Raw genomic sequence first — 15,805 nt, 5'->3', positions numbered from 1 at the left:
GAGACTAACTTAACATGAGGATTAATACATTTGTAACCTGTTGTTTAAGGTGGAATGAAAATGTCGCGTGTTTTTCAGGCACAATGTGAGGAGAAATTGTGAAAGAGTTCGGGTGGTTCATCTGTCCGTTTGCACACTTTTCTGACACTGAAAGGAACCTATCATGGGCCAAGACTACATTGCGTTGTAAGGCTAATGGCACCCCTTATCAGTTTATTATGTCGTACTGAATGAGATTAAGTAAACGGTATTTTGTGGTTTGGACTTTATACGCAATTTGTTCAGAAAACGTGTACACAGAAGTCCTAGATTGATCCCCGATCTAACTGTTTCTCACACTGTGAGCTTCCTTAGTTTATATTATCAGATAGTGCGAGTACGATCTAGATTATAGTAACAATTAATTGCTTATTTAGGTATAACTGTTCGCCAGTGCTCCAATTCATTGTTGCTCACGCCAGTTAGGCCAAAGGGTGTGCAGTTATATACCACGGTTTTCAAAAAAACTTTTGGGCAACATCATATGCATGGAATGCCTATACACGTATAAGTTCTCAAACAGCAAAAGAAAAAACAGGAAACACATTATGGCCACAAATACACCATTTTTGATTCATATCTTTACATACACGATAGAAAATGATTATCCCATTGTATCAAATTCTTGACTGAAACTTGTCATAAAAATAAACCATTGTTTTTACTTGTTATTACCATAACAAACACCCTTGGAAATGATAACCATTTACGGTAAGCACGAGCAGTATTCTTTCAAATCATTAATTTTAGTATCTGTGTTAAGTACAAAACGTATCTCCGCATTATCTCCTCGCAAAAATGAAATTGCTCCTCTGCACATTTTCCCGAAAAAAGAAAATGCAAGGATCTTCGTGCTTCGGGCTGTATTGCTCGTTCCAAAGAGTGAAAAAAATATTTCTTAACTCTATTGAAACACAGAAACTGTATAAAATCTTAACCACTTCACACCCTCATGACTTAGCTCGATACTTCAACAGATCGCTGTGGGGTATAATTCGCGGTTCTTATAATAGAAGGTATAGCTTTGTCTTGCGACGCATGTAACGTTATCGTGGTCCTTTCCTTCCTCCAATCTGGCTGATATTGGTCAGAGTACATGCGGAAAATCGTAGTCATATCTGGTGGGACAGCAGACTTTGTGCGTCTTCTTGACAATGCCATCAGTTTGGCCGTTGGTGGATGAACAATTTTATTTGGTTTGTTCTTTTTAACGGACCATCCGTGCGTTTCTGCGAAGCTGATTTCATTTAGCACTAGTTGTCTGGCATCTTTACCATTGAAAAACGTCTCGTTACGTGATAATTCGATATCGTCACTACTTCTAGTCCACTGCGGCAACATTGCTTGTGCTCTTGTATGTTTACATGCATGAGTGATAGGCTTTTGGTACATCGTCGACTCCCTTGAAAATGCAGGTGCACTAGGTGGCGATGCCAGCCTCCTCGCTGGAAGAGCAGCATGTCTTGCGCTCTTTTGAGTCCATTCAGTCGCGTTCAAATATGTTTCACCGTCCCTCAAAGCAGGTGAAGCTTGTCCTTCAGACAACAAATAATGAGCCGAAACGAAATGCCCATTTCTACACGCTAGCAGTAATGCAGTATAGCCAAGTTTGTTACGAGTGTCAATGTCTAATCCAAATTTTACAAAAAGTTCTGCGAGATATTTAACAATTTTTGGGTTTCCGCTCGTCGCTGCGTGGTGCAAAGGTGTATTTCCATCATTGTCGGGTTCATTTATGTTCAAAATATCTTTTCTCAATATTTCTTCGACGATTTTCTCTCTACCATTTAAACAGACCAAGCTTAGAGCTGTTCGTCCCATGTTGTCTCTCAGACTCATGTCCGAACCGGCAGAAACAAGAATCTTCGCCATTCTTGCTCCCGCTTCCTCGTCAACCATTGACGTTAACATAAGGGGTGTGCGTCCGTACACATCTTTGACGTCAACACCTACGCCATGCTTCTCCACAAGCAGACGAACTTGGTGCACGCGGCCATCAAGTACCGCTTGGTGTAACGCAGTTTTCACCAAACGTCTCGCAATAGGCGGTGGTGAAACTGGCAGTATTGTGTGAGACATCTGAAAGTAGAAGTAAGATTGTTAAGAATTAAAGGCTTGATTTAAGTCTTGAGCTGTTGATTTCGATATGACAATCACATTCTACCTACATCGGCGATGTAATGATAGTGTTGAAATTAAGATTTGTCGGTATTGACCGCTAATATAGCAATGACAGTAAAAGTATTTATACGTTACTATTTGTTTTGCAAATGTCATTATTTTTGTTGGTTTGTTTAGTTCATTGTTAATTCAGATTCGTCTTGATACTCGTCATAATTTAGCATTAGATAACTTGCAGCACAATTTTTTGTGTTAAAATGTAAAGTAGAAAATATGAAAGTTACCTTGTACCCACGTTTTATATCCATGAAGCGTTTATATTTTAGCATTTGTTTGATATTATTGTTGTTAAACGTAGATCCACCTAATACTAGGCCGACAAATGACCAAATACAGAATCAGAACCTGGGCTCTAATTGAACATTGATAAAAGTGCGTGGGTATTGTTTATATAGATCAAAATCAATGAAAGTCAATTGAATATTGTTTACAATAGAAGCTGAAACTGATACTGGAAGTTATATTATGGAAAAAAAAACGATCGCTTTTAGTCTGTTTTATGAAAACAAACAATTACATGTCATGGCGGCTAGAACAATATCATTTAATTCTTTCTGAAAGCGGTTCATTCTCTTTTCATCAGAATTAAGGTAGTGGACCCGCATTGTCCACCGATGTGCGATTCTGGTATTTCAAATACACATACTCGTATGAGCAAGAATGCAGAGTGCGTAATCTCACGGACATTGCCGATTGTCGGAACAGCTCTACTACCTCAGTTGATACTTAACAAAGTAAAGTCTTACCGGCCTTTCAGGCACCTTTGGAGTGCTTGATTTTGACATTTTAATGATCTCCTGGTCATCGTAATTCCGTTGCATTCGTATGGTTTTCACAAATCCCCCAGCAAACTCAGTCATTTTTATTTTGGAAAATAAATATCCTTTAGCAGAATTTCGCTTAAGCAATTGTCCGTATTTGTATTTGTATCTTTTTATAGATCTTAAAATGATTCTAAACGATTAATATCACTATGAACCGTATAATATTACATTAATGGTTACAAGTATTTAAGCAGGCTATTTAACTGCTTAACGGTTACTCGTTTATATTAAATTGTAATTAATTGTATAAAGTTCATTCAATCTGTTCAACTGTTAATACAATAGCTATTGATTTTCGTAACAATTGATATACTATTTAACCAAAATTGTGTTATCTATCCTAACGACCTTAAAACGCTGCCAAGTTGTAAATCCTTTTAATTTCAAGTCAAAGTTGTGTGCGTTTAATTAACTTTAAAATAAAACAAATACTCCGTTAAAACTCTTGTTGACGTGTTTCAGCGTAGACGCTATGTTTCAATATAATGATCTGGAGAAAAAAATCAGACATGTACTAATTGATTTTAAGAAGTTTATTTACGTAAACTGTAGAAACAACCTTTTGACTTCATCGAACGTTCCCCGCGTTCTTGACTTTAAATCCGACATCGGATTATTTTCTCGTGAAATCCATGCGGAGCCAGTCATGCCTCAATCTTTCCTTTGATTTATTAAATAGTTTTCAAGGTTGCAATTTCATTGAATAGTTACTTCTTGTCTTAATAAAAGTCCATGAAATTAATGCAGTAAGTTGAGTGTATATGTGTTTTTGCCGATGATTAACTATTTTATCTTTTACCCACTCCGCAAGTTTTTCATTACGTGGACTTTAATCCAATAATCCATGAAAAGGGAGATTAAAGGATTTAGTGTTCAGTATACATGTGTATGGAGACAAAGAAAACATAAAACTAACTTGGCCTATAGACGCTCTTTATCAGTGAATGGCAGTTTCTAAGTCAAATGCTGGTTTTCAGTCAACCTCTGTATAGACGTTATATTTTAAGAAACATACTTTTTACTGAAATAGGAGATTACTAACAAATACTTAGTGAATTGCTTGAAGGTGAATAGTCAAAGCTATAGCCCGAGGTCCAAAGGACCGTGGTCGCATGGTCACTCTTTTTGTTTTATCTATTCAAGTTCCTTTCTGTATGGTTTGCTATGTTCAGGTGGCAGGCCTCAAAGTGCGTTGGGTTGGCAACTATAATGATTAGTGTAAAGTTTTTACAGCCCTGAATATTACTGACTGGACATTTACTACTGAAATATGTTCACTGAACTTTGTTCATTATGTAGTGTTCACGACAAAGTAAATGCTAGTCACTGAGAAGTGGTCATAGCATTATGAACACTAGTCGCTGAGTAGTGTTCACTGAACATTGCTCACTGAGTATTGTTTCTGAACATCGTTCATATATATATATATATATATATATATATATATATATATATATATATATATATATATATATATATATATATATATATATATAAAAAATGTAAAAGTTTGTACCGGATCAAGTATATTATAAAGAAAAAATAAACAACATTACATGAGTAACATTATATTTGCCTACCGGTTTCGTTTATACTCATCAGGGCAAATAAAACAATATGGCCATATTGTTTTATTTGCCCTGATGAGTATAAACGAAACCGGTAGGCAAATATAATGTTACTCATGTAATGTTGTTTATTTTTTCTATATATATATATATATATATAGTTATAAAATGATATACGCGATTCATTCAAAATTGAACAAATATTTCAACATCAATACTACAGTTATACCACTTAGATCGGTAAGTAGTTCTAACGGTGCAGATGAGGTTCTCCAAAAACACTAGCAAAATGGTGTTCTATACCAAAAATGCAGTCCTTTTTAAAAAAGTCTATGAAGTATAAACGTCTAGCACCGACATTGAAAGCATTACGGTTCATGCCATCATTAGCCTTTTCTTGGGATTTATTTTATACATTTGAACCACTTTAAAACGCAACACTTTCATAATTCTAAGTAACTTTTACTTTGGTTTAAACATATTTTATTTTGCAATATTTTTACAACATGATTACAAATATACAATAAAGGATTGGACAGGAAGCTTTATAAGCTTAAGGTTGTCCTCTCCCTTTTACAACAATGTGCATATATAGTTCATGGCAGTAGAAACCTTCAAATGCATGGAAAAAATTACAAACGTTTACTAAAGAATATTACACAGGTCTAAAGTAACTATTTCTAAAGTTATCCGTAGTAGGAGATACTGGTATAAAAAAAAGAAAAAGGAACAGAAATAGTAAGAAATTGACAACAAAACTAGAGGCAATTACATGATGGAGTTACTATCACTTAACACAGTTAAAAGGGTTTGATATACTATTTTTCATGTAAGCTATTTCTGATAAGTTTACTTCTTGTAGATCAAAATCGTTTGGATTTAACAATGTAACACTGAACAGCAGTAAATATTTCTATGTTGGAATCATCTGATAGGGCAGGACTACCTTGTAAGATAACATTTAATGTTGGAGTACAAAACTGGGATACGATATTGAACAATTGAATTCTTAAGTGAGAATACCTCGGGCATATGAAAAAATAGTGATAAGGCGTTTCTACATCCCCGCAGTCACAATTTGGAGACTCAATAATGTTTTTAGCATAGAGCTCAGAAGATAGAGAGCTGCATTGCGTACGTAGCCTTGTATGAAGTATCTGAGATTTTCTTACTCCTGTCAGAAAGTACTTTGGAACAGTAGGAATGTCATTATTTAACATACGCTTAAAGGATGCTAGAGAACAAGCATTACGTATTTCGTCTGGAAGAGCGTTGAAGTCCCGTATGACTGATGGAAGGAAGGAATTGTAATAAAATGCAGTATGTGTGAATATAGTCTGAATATTTTCAGCATTTCTAAGAGGGTATCTGTGGTCTCTTCCTACATTAGATAGAACAAGGTCTGAAAGATAGGACGGTGTGAGGTTATTTTTCATTTTATAAAACAGCACTAACTTATGTTTTTTCCTTCTGTTTGCAAGGGTTTCCCAGCCAACTTCAGATAAAAGTTTGTCAATAGAAACGAGTTTCGTAGTTCCAGTTACTATTCTTGCTGCTTCATGCTGAATTTTTTCAAGTTCCTGTTTTTCATTTTGAGTGCAATTGTCAAAAAGTACGTCACCATATTCAAGAATAGGTCTAATGAATGATTTGTAGATTACCTCAAGAGAATTTCTGTCTAGCTGAAATTTTAACTTTTTCATGACATTTATTCGCAGCCAGGCTTTCTTTGTTATGTACTCAATTTGTGTAGTCCACCTAAGATCATTTGATAGAAAAATACCTAAATGTTTATGATTATGGACTTCGTTTATTTGCTGACCCTGCATTGATAGTGGAGGATGATAGACTCTATTTTGTTTGCGGGATATCAATAACGACTCAGTTTTAGAAGGGTTAAAGTTCACTAGCCACCTTGATGCCCAGTTTGAAATTTTATTAAGATCTGAATTTAAGATAGCAGAAGCAGTATTTGGATTTTCAACTACAATTGAAAGGCTCGTATCATCTGCAAATAACCTTATATGAGCTTGAATATCTAGGACTATGTCATTGATGTAGATTAAAAATAAAAGGAGGCCAAGGATTGATCCTTAGGGAACCCCTGCAGTGATTACTTTTTGAGATGATTTACAGCCAGGAAGTATAACACTTTGTTTCCTATTATGCAGATATGAGGAATACCAGGATAATAAGGACCCAGAGATTCTAATAGACTTAAGTTTATAAATGAGACCCTTGTGCCAAACACGGTCGAATGCCTTACTTATGTCACAAAATATAGCCCTTATCTCTTTACCAGAATCAATTGCTTGTGAAAATAAATTGTGGATATATGTAAGTTGGTTTACTGTACAGTCACCCGGAACAAAACCAGACTGCAGGGGAGAGAGGATGTTATGTTCATGAAGAAAATTGAAAGTATGTTTGAACACGATTTTTTCAAACACTTTATTGACAGTACTTATGAGAGAAATAGGACGGTAGTTATTTACAAGAGAGGGGTCTCCAGACTTAAAAATAGGTGTAACATTAGCGTTTTTCCAACTGTTTGGAACTGTAGAAATACGCAATGAGTAATTAAAGAGGTCACACAAGGGGCCGGATAGTTCTAGAGAAAGCTCACGAAGGATACGATTATTTATACTATCAGGGCCTGCAGCTTTACCTAGTTGAAGAGATTGTAAAACAGATATTACTTCATCTGGGGAAATAGTAATACTAACAAGGAGGTCGTGATCAACAGCTTGTGGGTGTGGCAGCGGGGGTGCTGAGTTCTCATCTATACGTGTTTGACCAACAAAAAAGTCATTGAACAAGTTGGCTTTACCAGGCATATCTTCAATAATTTTATCATCATATGACAAGGGAGGAATAGAGGAGGATGAATATGGTTTTATGAAAACTTTTACTTTGGGCATTGGTTTTATTCAAATTTTCAGAAATTTTGAGTTGTATGTAAACGATTACTTGACAAAACTTTCATCCTTTCGCATAAGTGTGTTCTTTACAAGACACACACTACAAATATTAAAGTTACAAAATGACAAAGTCATGAAAGTAAGGAGTTCCATGTCAAATATTTACCAACATGATTTCTAGTGTATTATTTAACGCCTATTGAATTTTTTAGGATTAATTTTGGCTTAACGTCACAACGATACAATCATTGGTCATACATGGCGATTTTCCAGTTTTTCATGCTGGAGGAAAACCCCAGGTGACCTCCCGTGCATTATTTCATGCACGTGCGTGCACCTAAGTAGAATCACAAAAAAATCGACTCTTGGCAAGCTTTATGGCTGCATTAAATGAAAGAATCCTACATACAAAGCGCGATTTTGAACCTATAACGTTGAGAGTCGAGCGATGCGAAGTCAGCGACCTTAACCTCATGGTTATTGATGTAAACCAAGAATATCTCCTTAAATTTCGTTCCGGCTTGAAAACGAGCCTGAAATCACCAACACTTCGAAATATTTTACCAGAATGACGTCTTTTTTTGTTTGTTAAAACGTTCAAATCAAACTTCAGAACGTGCAACGTCAACATTATCAACCCATCTGCGCCTTGAGGCATTATCCATGTCTATTGTTTTAATTTATTGACTGACCGTCAATAGAGAAGAGATTGTCGTCATTCTTGACCTCATATATCGTATCAAATGTTTCGTAAATAGAAAAACGTGATATTTACTCTGTTTTAAGAAATTATACATATTAACAGGGTTAAGTTTACCTTGTTATTAAAAGTATTATTTCAAATATTCACATTAACGATTTTAAACGGTCCTATATGAATATCTCACTAGTAGGTATTCCTGGCGTACATGACAATATATTTTCCGCGAATTGGGAATAGAGAATACGAAACAATCAACTAACCTGTTCCTAGTTACACAGTCATATATTACGTGAGAGGGAACAACGGCAAGGAAGAACAGCTGTTACAAAACAAGAATATATCATACAAAGATGTACAACTACAAGATATAACAATCAGAAGAAAACATTTTGATAGGCATATACTATGGTATACATATGCAATTTGTCACCATGAAGACCCAGTTTTACTACATTTAACCGGACCAGAATTAAAATCTGATAAATTAGATCATGACATATTATTCAAATTATACGTTTTATTGACTAGTTTCAAGATATAGAATATTTGTAATATTCATATAGTATATAAAACAATAGCTCCAATTTTCACAAAATAATGTAATTTTCTAACACATGGAGAGTAAAAATGTATGAGCTATGCCCATTTTCCCAAAAGTATGTCATCATTAGATGTTATTCAAATCTAGAAAATCTTGTATAACACAATAGCGATCACAGCTGAAATAGTGTACATTTTTTAAAAACAAGGACAACGATATGACAGGACTGCCTGAAAAAATCTTCCATGGCATATATATTTAGTAAAAAACTGACAACTGTACTGAATGGAGCTATAGGAAAAACTAATATAAAACATTCTTAAATTGGTATATATCATACCGATGATAACAATGAAAAGATAGAAAACAAAATCATACATTAAAAGGAATATAAATAATAATAAAATATTGAGGTCAACATTTAGAAAGAACCGCTGAAACGAAGCATACTTGCAAAGGCATATATTAAACACGAGGACAGCGACAAGAAAATAAATAAAAGTAAGCTATTGTGGACATTTATTTGTATATATGATTTGATATTATCTTATATCTTGTAAAATGACAACAACTTCAAAAGGTAATTATATAGGCATATGTATTATACAAACGAGGAAAACAATTACAAGAACGAAACATTTGACGAGGATTCTATAGGAAAAGCTGTTTTCTAAGAACGCAGACTCCGTAAAACGAAACACGACACCGGTGTATGTAAAAAAAACACAAGGACAAATATCAAACAGGGAATGCCACGATCCAAAAACGCAGCCTCCCCAAAACGAAACCCACAGCACACAGATGTGCACACTTCTAACACACACACTCACATACAACACAGTGGGGCACCGCCGGCAAAACACCACTGGGGAGCTTAAACCGGTTTATGGTGCGCACCTAATTATATAAAAAGCAAACCTTAAGAACCAAAAATGTACTCAATGCCGTTGCTGAAGACAGTATCAAGAGACGAAACAGACCAGAAGACAGGATTCAAAACAGTTCAGTCTAGGTGGGATTTAAAAACTGCTTATCACAGAGTCCCCCCCCCCCCCCCTCTTCCGTCAGACACATTCAAAGAAGAAGCGGTCTACAACTGTAAAGGGTTGAACACTCAACATGCGGTGTGTTTCAAAACAGTTGGGTCGTAACCTCTTTTAATAAAACGTTCTATATTTTTACCAAATACAGAATACAGTTGGAAAATTGACCCAAAATCTTTCAAAGTTTGTAAACCACATCCCCTTAAAAATCGGGGTTTGAAATACCTTCTCAGAGAAGTGTCTTTAATTTAAAACCAAATCAGAATTATGATAATTTAGCAAAATATTTACGCAATTTGTAATAACGGTAGCCCTGCTGAAGAAGTTTATTTGTAATATATTGATATATAAGACTTGTAAATGTTTGACATTTACACAAAAATACATGAACACAGTAAAACAGTCAGACACCAACGACAAAGCAACGAAATAGCACCGCCTTGGAACTGTCAACTGGCTAAAACGTTACTGGAGAGTTGAAACCGGTTAATGGTGCGCACCAAAACCGCATTCTTAGAACAACCGTTTATAGGTATATACTACACAGGTAATTAATGAAGACAGCGACAATGAAAAAAGGAATATCAACGGTAAACAACACATTCCAATTTGTTAAAGAAATTTGATTAGTCGAAACCGATCATGTCACTGGAGTTCATACTAAGATAATTTCCGTGGCTAATATAAATGATAAACATTTATTGACAGTTGTTAAAATCATAACTTCTGTTAAAATGTAATTAAATTTCACATATTTATTGCACTGTGAATTGTTGTATTTGGAACATAAACAAATGACGTAATGATAATAATGGTCAAAACAAAATTATATAATAGATAAAGGTTATTTATAAGTAGTGAAAGAACTAAAATAGGTAAATGATTCACTTGTCATGACCCGACTCATGTATAACAAGAAATATCTTTAAAAATGATGGTCGGCGATTGTAATAAGGAAAGAAGTTTATGAATTTAAATGGTTCTCTTTTAATTTTTCGCAAAGGTTTCGTAGGGTTGCAATTCTGTTTCGTTTATCCTTAGACGAATACTTACAGCAGTAGTTTGATGAAGATTCATGAAGTGGTTCATGAGAAGAGGTCATTAAACGTGTTTATATTTTTAGCTAAATTGGGCCCTATCCCCATTTGTAACAAAATAGCAGGAGACCTTACGATATTGTTACACATCGAGTTTGATAAAAATCCATTACATTTTAGTGGTTAATGCGAAGAAAGGTATATCTACTTTTAGCTATAATGGTCCCTAATAGGGCCCAAGTTCCTAAATAAAATTTGGAAGAGGACCTTATAATGATGCTCCAGACCAAGTATGACAAAGATCCACCAAGCTGATCATGAGACGCTGTATAAAGGCATTTCTAGTTTTAGCTCTAGCAGCCCCTTAAAGGGGCCAAATGTCCCAGCTGAACAAAGTTGGTTGCGGGCCTAATAAAGATGCTACAAATCAAGTTTGATTAGAATACATGAGAAAAAATCAATTAAAGGATTTTTTTATTTATTATTTTTATTTATTTCTAAAATAGGCCAACTGATCCCGCTTTTAAAAATTGCATATTCGCTATTCATGAATCTTTGGACAATGACGTTACACCTATAAAAAAAAAAGTGAAGGTCAAGCAAAACATACAATTGTAATTATCTCAATATTTCTGTTTCATAAACAAAATCTGACCGTAGTCATATCTATGTAGTCATATCACATAGATAAACTGTATGCAGCGTATCTTCATTTCAGTGTAATGAGATTCAGTCATTATATAGCATATATACATGAATAAGATTTCACTACAATCACGTTTTTGTATAAAAGAAAATAACCATCTTTAAGCCAATAATTCTGAGGCTACTTCATTATCTTTACTTTATGTGTTTTGAAGAAATTTATCCATGGTATCTGTCTTGCATGTATGTTTTTGTAAGATTGATAAATTTGTGGATATAGTATATTGATGTTAAAATAAGTAGCCTTTCTTACTTTTCGTTTCGGTAAGATCGGTCGCTTAGCCGCAGTTAGTATTTTTGTGTGTGCATATGTATATTAATGTGTTTATCGTTTGACAATATAAATGTTATGCAACTGCATAACTGTCAATTCTCACTAAGAAATGCAGAATTTATAGATTGTATAATTCCTGAAATTTTATCAGAATGAATATGTCTACTATATCATTATTTTATATACAAGTGTAGTTGATACATTAAAAGAAATATTGTATTAACTTAATCTAAATCATTTATGTTAAATGAAAAGGATGCAAAAAATATTTGTCAGACCTTCTCCACATTGAAGTGTATGTAATTATATATATGTTTTCACTGTTCGTCATATCTGTATGTATGCTTGTTATGCCATGATGGGCTAATAGCCTTATGGAATAAATAAAATAAAACTGAAACTGAAACTATATAATGAAACAGATTTCAACTGATTTCAATATTTGCATACCATACTAAAGAAAAATACTCATATATAATAAATCAGTTAAATAATTTATAACAAATATATCAAAGCAAACAAATACTCATTTTAATATGCAATCTGAATAAGTCACAAAAGCAAGAAACCTTTTCATATACAGACGACAATTGTAACAAGGAAACTCTTTTAAAAAGCACTTCTCTACATAAAAGACTCTTATCACACCCTTATTCATGTGATACGCAGACCGTATTCAGTTCTTTCTTTAATTTGATATATGTTGGTATTTGAACAGGTTTTTATCACATTTATTAAACTTACTTATCATTTTGAGATATATCAATATTCTTGCTAAATATACTGAGCCAAAGTTAGCTTTAAAACTGTGAACAGCGTCGTTTAGGATAAACGCTTTGTCTACATTTCACTCATCGTAGCACAATCAACAGAGTGAAAGAAATTGACACTCTCGTCCAATCAGGCAGAGTGTTGCATAAATCTTCCATTTTGATAAATTATCTATAATGCGTTATCAAGTAGTTTGATTTGCAAACTGAAGTCACGTGGCATAGGTAAGGAAAACGAATTTAGACGGCGTCGCCGAAAAACACGTTCTTGCTCCTTGCTGGAAAGGTTTGCCTGAAAATGTTCCTTATATTTTTGTAAAAGAATAGTTTGTCTGAAAATGTTCTTTTATTTTGGTATAAGAATGATTTCCCTTTATTTTAGTAAAGGAATGGTCTGCCTGAAAAGGTAATAGAATAGTTTGTCTAAAAATGTTCTTTTATTTTGGTAAAATAATGGTTTCCCTTTATTTTAGTAAAGGAATGGTCTGTCTGAAAAGGTAAAAGAATAGTTTGTCTAAAAATGTTCTTTTATTTTGGTAAAATAATGATTTCCCTTTATTTTAGTAAAGGAATGGTCTGCCTGAAAAGGTAAAAGAATAGTTTGTCTAAAAATGTTCTTTTATTTTGGTAAAATAATGGTTTCCCTTTATTTTAGTAAAGGAATGGTCTGCCTGAAAATGCTCCTTTTATTTTGGTAAAAGAATGGTTTGCCTGAAAATGTTCCTTTTATTTTGGTAAAATAATAGGTTTGGTTGTTCCTCGTAGTTAGATTAAAGAATAGATTTACTGTAGGTGTTCCTCATAATCTGATTAAGGAGATGTACTGGAACTAGTAAATAGATAGATAGAGTTTTACAAACAAATGTCAGTCTATTTACAATACAACCATAAGTTAATCAATATCTTATCAAAAATATCAACTATATTGAAAAATATGTATTTCATTTATAGTGTTAGGGGAATTGTTGTAATTTAAGTACTTTAATTGATTTCTCTTTAACAAACCTAAATCAGAATAAACATGATATTTAATATATGATTTCAATTTTGTTAGGTTACACTGACAGACAATATTTGATCAAAGCAATATTAATATTCTGCCTACAAATAGATGCAATTTTATCATTGTAATAAAATATAATGCCATATAGATCTTTTAGTACTGATGGTAAAACAAACGAACGTATTGTATGTGTTTATTGACAAGTTAGAATAGACCGTTTAAACTGCACATTTTGATGACAGTGAAATGATGTTAGTGGCAATCAAAATTGTAAATCTCGTAAAACCAACGTGTCTCAGTTAAATATAAAATCCAGTGATAACGTAAAAAAACTCACTGTAATATGGACTTAATGTATTTATAAGCATATCACGTCATTGCAAAATTGAATATTAAGCATTTACTTACCAGGCACCGTCCTGCAACTTTTGAGCATGGCGGGGATAAGGAGCAAGGGTTTGAGCGCTGGTACCCGGTTTAAGCTCCACAGTGGGGATTTTTTTCCAATCGACTCTTAGGCGGTGCCCCATTATGTTTTTTAATGCGTTTATTTTGTCCTTGTCAATTTGTTTCACTTTTCTATATTTTTATGATATGTTTATCATTTGCATACAGATATCTTGCTATGAGGTTTTGATTTAGGAGGCTGCGTAATGGGAACGTGTCTATTACCATTGTATCCGTGTCCTTGTTTTATTGTCATATATGCATGAGATATTTTTTTTAATTCCTGTGATTATTTACTTGGTACTTTCATAATATTATAGGGAAAGCAAACATTCGCCAAAGCATGGTCTGTTATAATAATAATAATAATAATAATAATAATAATAATAATGATAAATCATTACAATAATTACGATAAACATGTAATCACTTTATTAAGTTATGACAAGTTTTTTTATTTTTTATTTATTAGATTTTTTATTCGCGTATTAAGAAATTTTAGTAGCATTAAATTTTTATGTGCAGCGTTTTAATATCACACCATTATTTTTCAATTACAATTAACATATTTTGCATAATGATATTATGTTACCGTTTGTTTTTCTAATGTATATCGCAAAAGGTATATAACTGAAAAGTGAAAGTAATGACGCAGAAATAAAAACCAAAGGCAACGAAATTCAAAATGCAAAATTGTCTTAAGGGTTTAAACACAGAAGCGATCATGAAAATAAATACTGAAAACATCTTACTAGTTCTCTGGGTATTTTCTTCTTCATCTAACTTCCGTAAGTCAGCCAAGTTTATCATTTATTGTACGCACAGAGGGCAACTGTACCATTGAAAAAATCAGCTATCACTAAATGTATTTAATAATTAATACATTGAACAAATATGTTTTTGCCTCTGACTAGTATAGTTGGATAAAATCAGTCAATAACAGATTTAAATCAAATCTTAAAATCCGTTTTCGTTGCGGTATAATCCGAATTGAAAACTTTTATAAGCTCTTGGGGGTTTGGGTATCTATGATGATATAGATTAACATAGGCATGTAAATAATAAAGTTTATATTTCATTGCTATATTAAAGAAAGGATATTGCAGGGTTTCTGTTACAAGCTATTGTAACGTATTGTTATTGATTTATTTAGTTGTTTCATTGTTGACAATAGTAAAACGTGATAAATAAATTGTTTTGTAACTTGATACGCAAAGTTAGCTTTCAATCATTTTGTGTCAATATGCTGTAAACTTATATACTAAATATACAGTATTTAATACGAGTTTCTCCAGTCTATATCACACTACACTACAGATTAAGATTAATTCTACCTAGCCTTAAAGACAAACAGCTATCATGCTTAATTATGTTGTGTTTTTTCCTTTTTGATAGTTTTATGCATTACATAATAATTTCTACTTTTATATGAAGCAGGATCGGAGTTACTTGTAAAGAGTAAATGTAAATTCTATAGGAATTAGATAGCTGAATACAGAACTAGTAGTTCTTGGAACACTGTTTTTCCTGTTGCATATTAATCGTTGTTGTTGTTTCTTTTTTGAAGTTTGTATGAAAAAATCGATGTCTTAAAACCAAATTTTTCCTTAACCGAGTTTTCTATATTTTGCCTTGACCATTAACACATTCGATGTTAGTCGAATACAAACATCGAAGGTCTTGCTGTTATTATTATTATGACTGTAAACCTCCTTGAAAACTGTCACATACTTATATCATAAAGTTGAG

The 15,805-nt window shown here is 33.3% G+C and overlaps 1 protein-coding gene across 3 annotated transcripts; it reads right to left on the bottom strand.

The window, feature by feature from the left end:
• Positions 1-585: 585 nt before the first annotated feature.
• Positions 586-15,079, bottom strand: LOC123525447 (serine/threonine-protein phosphatase 6 regulatory ankyrin repeat subunit B-like). Of its 3 annotated transcripts, none has more exons than XM_045304501.2 (2): positions 14,809-15,079; positions 586-2,118 (listed from the first exon to the last, which is right to left on the bottom strand). In XM_045304501.2, the coding sequence occupies exons 1-2, from the start codon at positions 14,833-14,835 to the stop codon at positions 997-999; spliced, it is 1,149 nt and encodes a 382-aa protein (XP_045160436.2). In that variant the 5' UTR covers positions 14,836-15,079; the 3' UTR covers positions 586-996. The 3 variants fall into 3 exon arrangements, with proteins under 3 accessions (XP_045160436.2, XP_045160434.2, XP_045160435.2); XM_045304499.2 differs by lacking the exon at positions 14,809-15,079 and adding an exon at positions 2,967-3,519; XM_045304500.2 differs by lacking the exon at positions 14,809-15,079 and adding an exon at positions 2,445-2,561.
• Positions 15,080-15,805: the final 726 nt, after the last annotated feature.

Source organism: Mercenaria mercenaria, chromosome 3, assembly GCF_021730395.1.
Source record: "Mercenaria mercenaria strain notata chromosome 3, MADL_Memer_1, whole genome shotgun sequence".
NCBI classification, from domain to species: Eukaryota; Metazoa; Mollusca; class Bivalvia; order Venerida; family Veneridae; genus Mercenaria; species Mercenaria mercenaria.
This window is presented reverse-complemented; position numbering and strand designations above follow the sequence as displayed.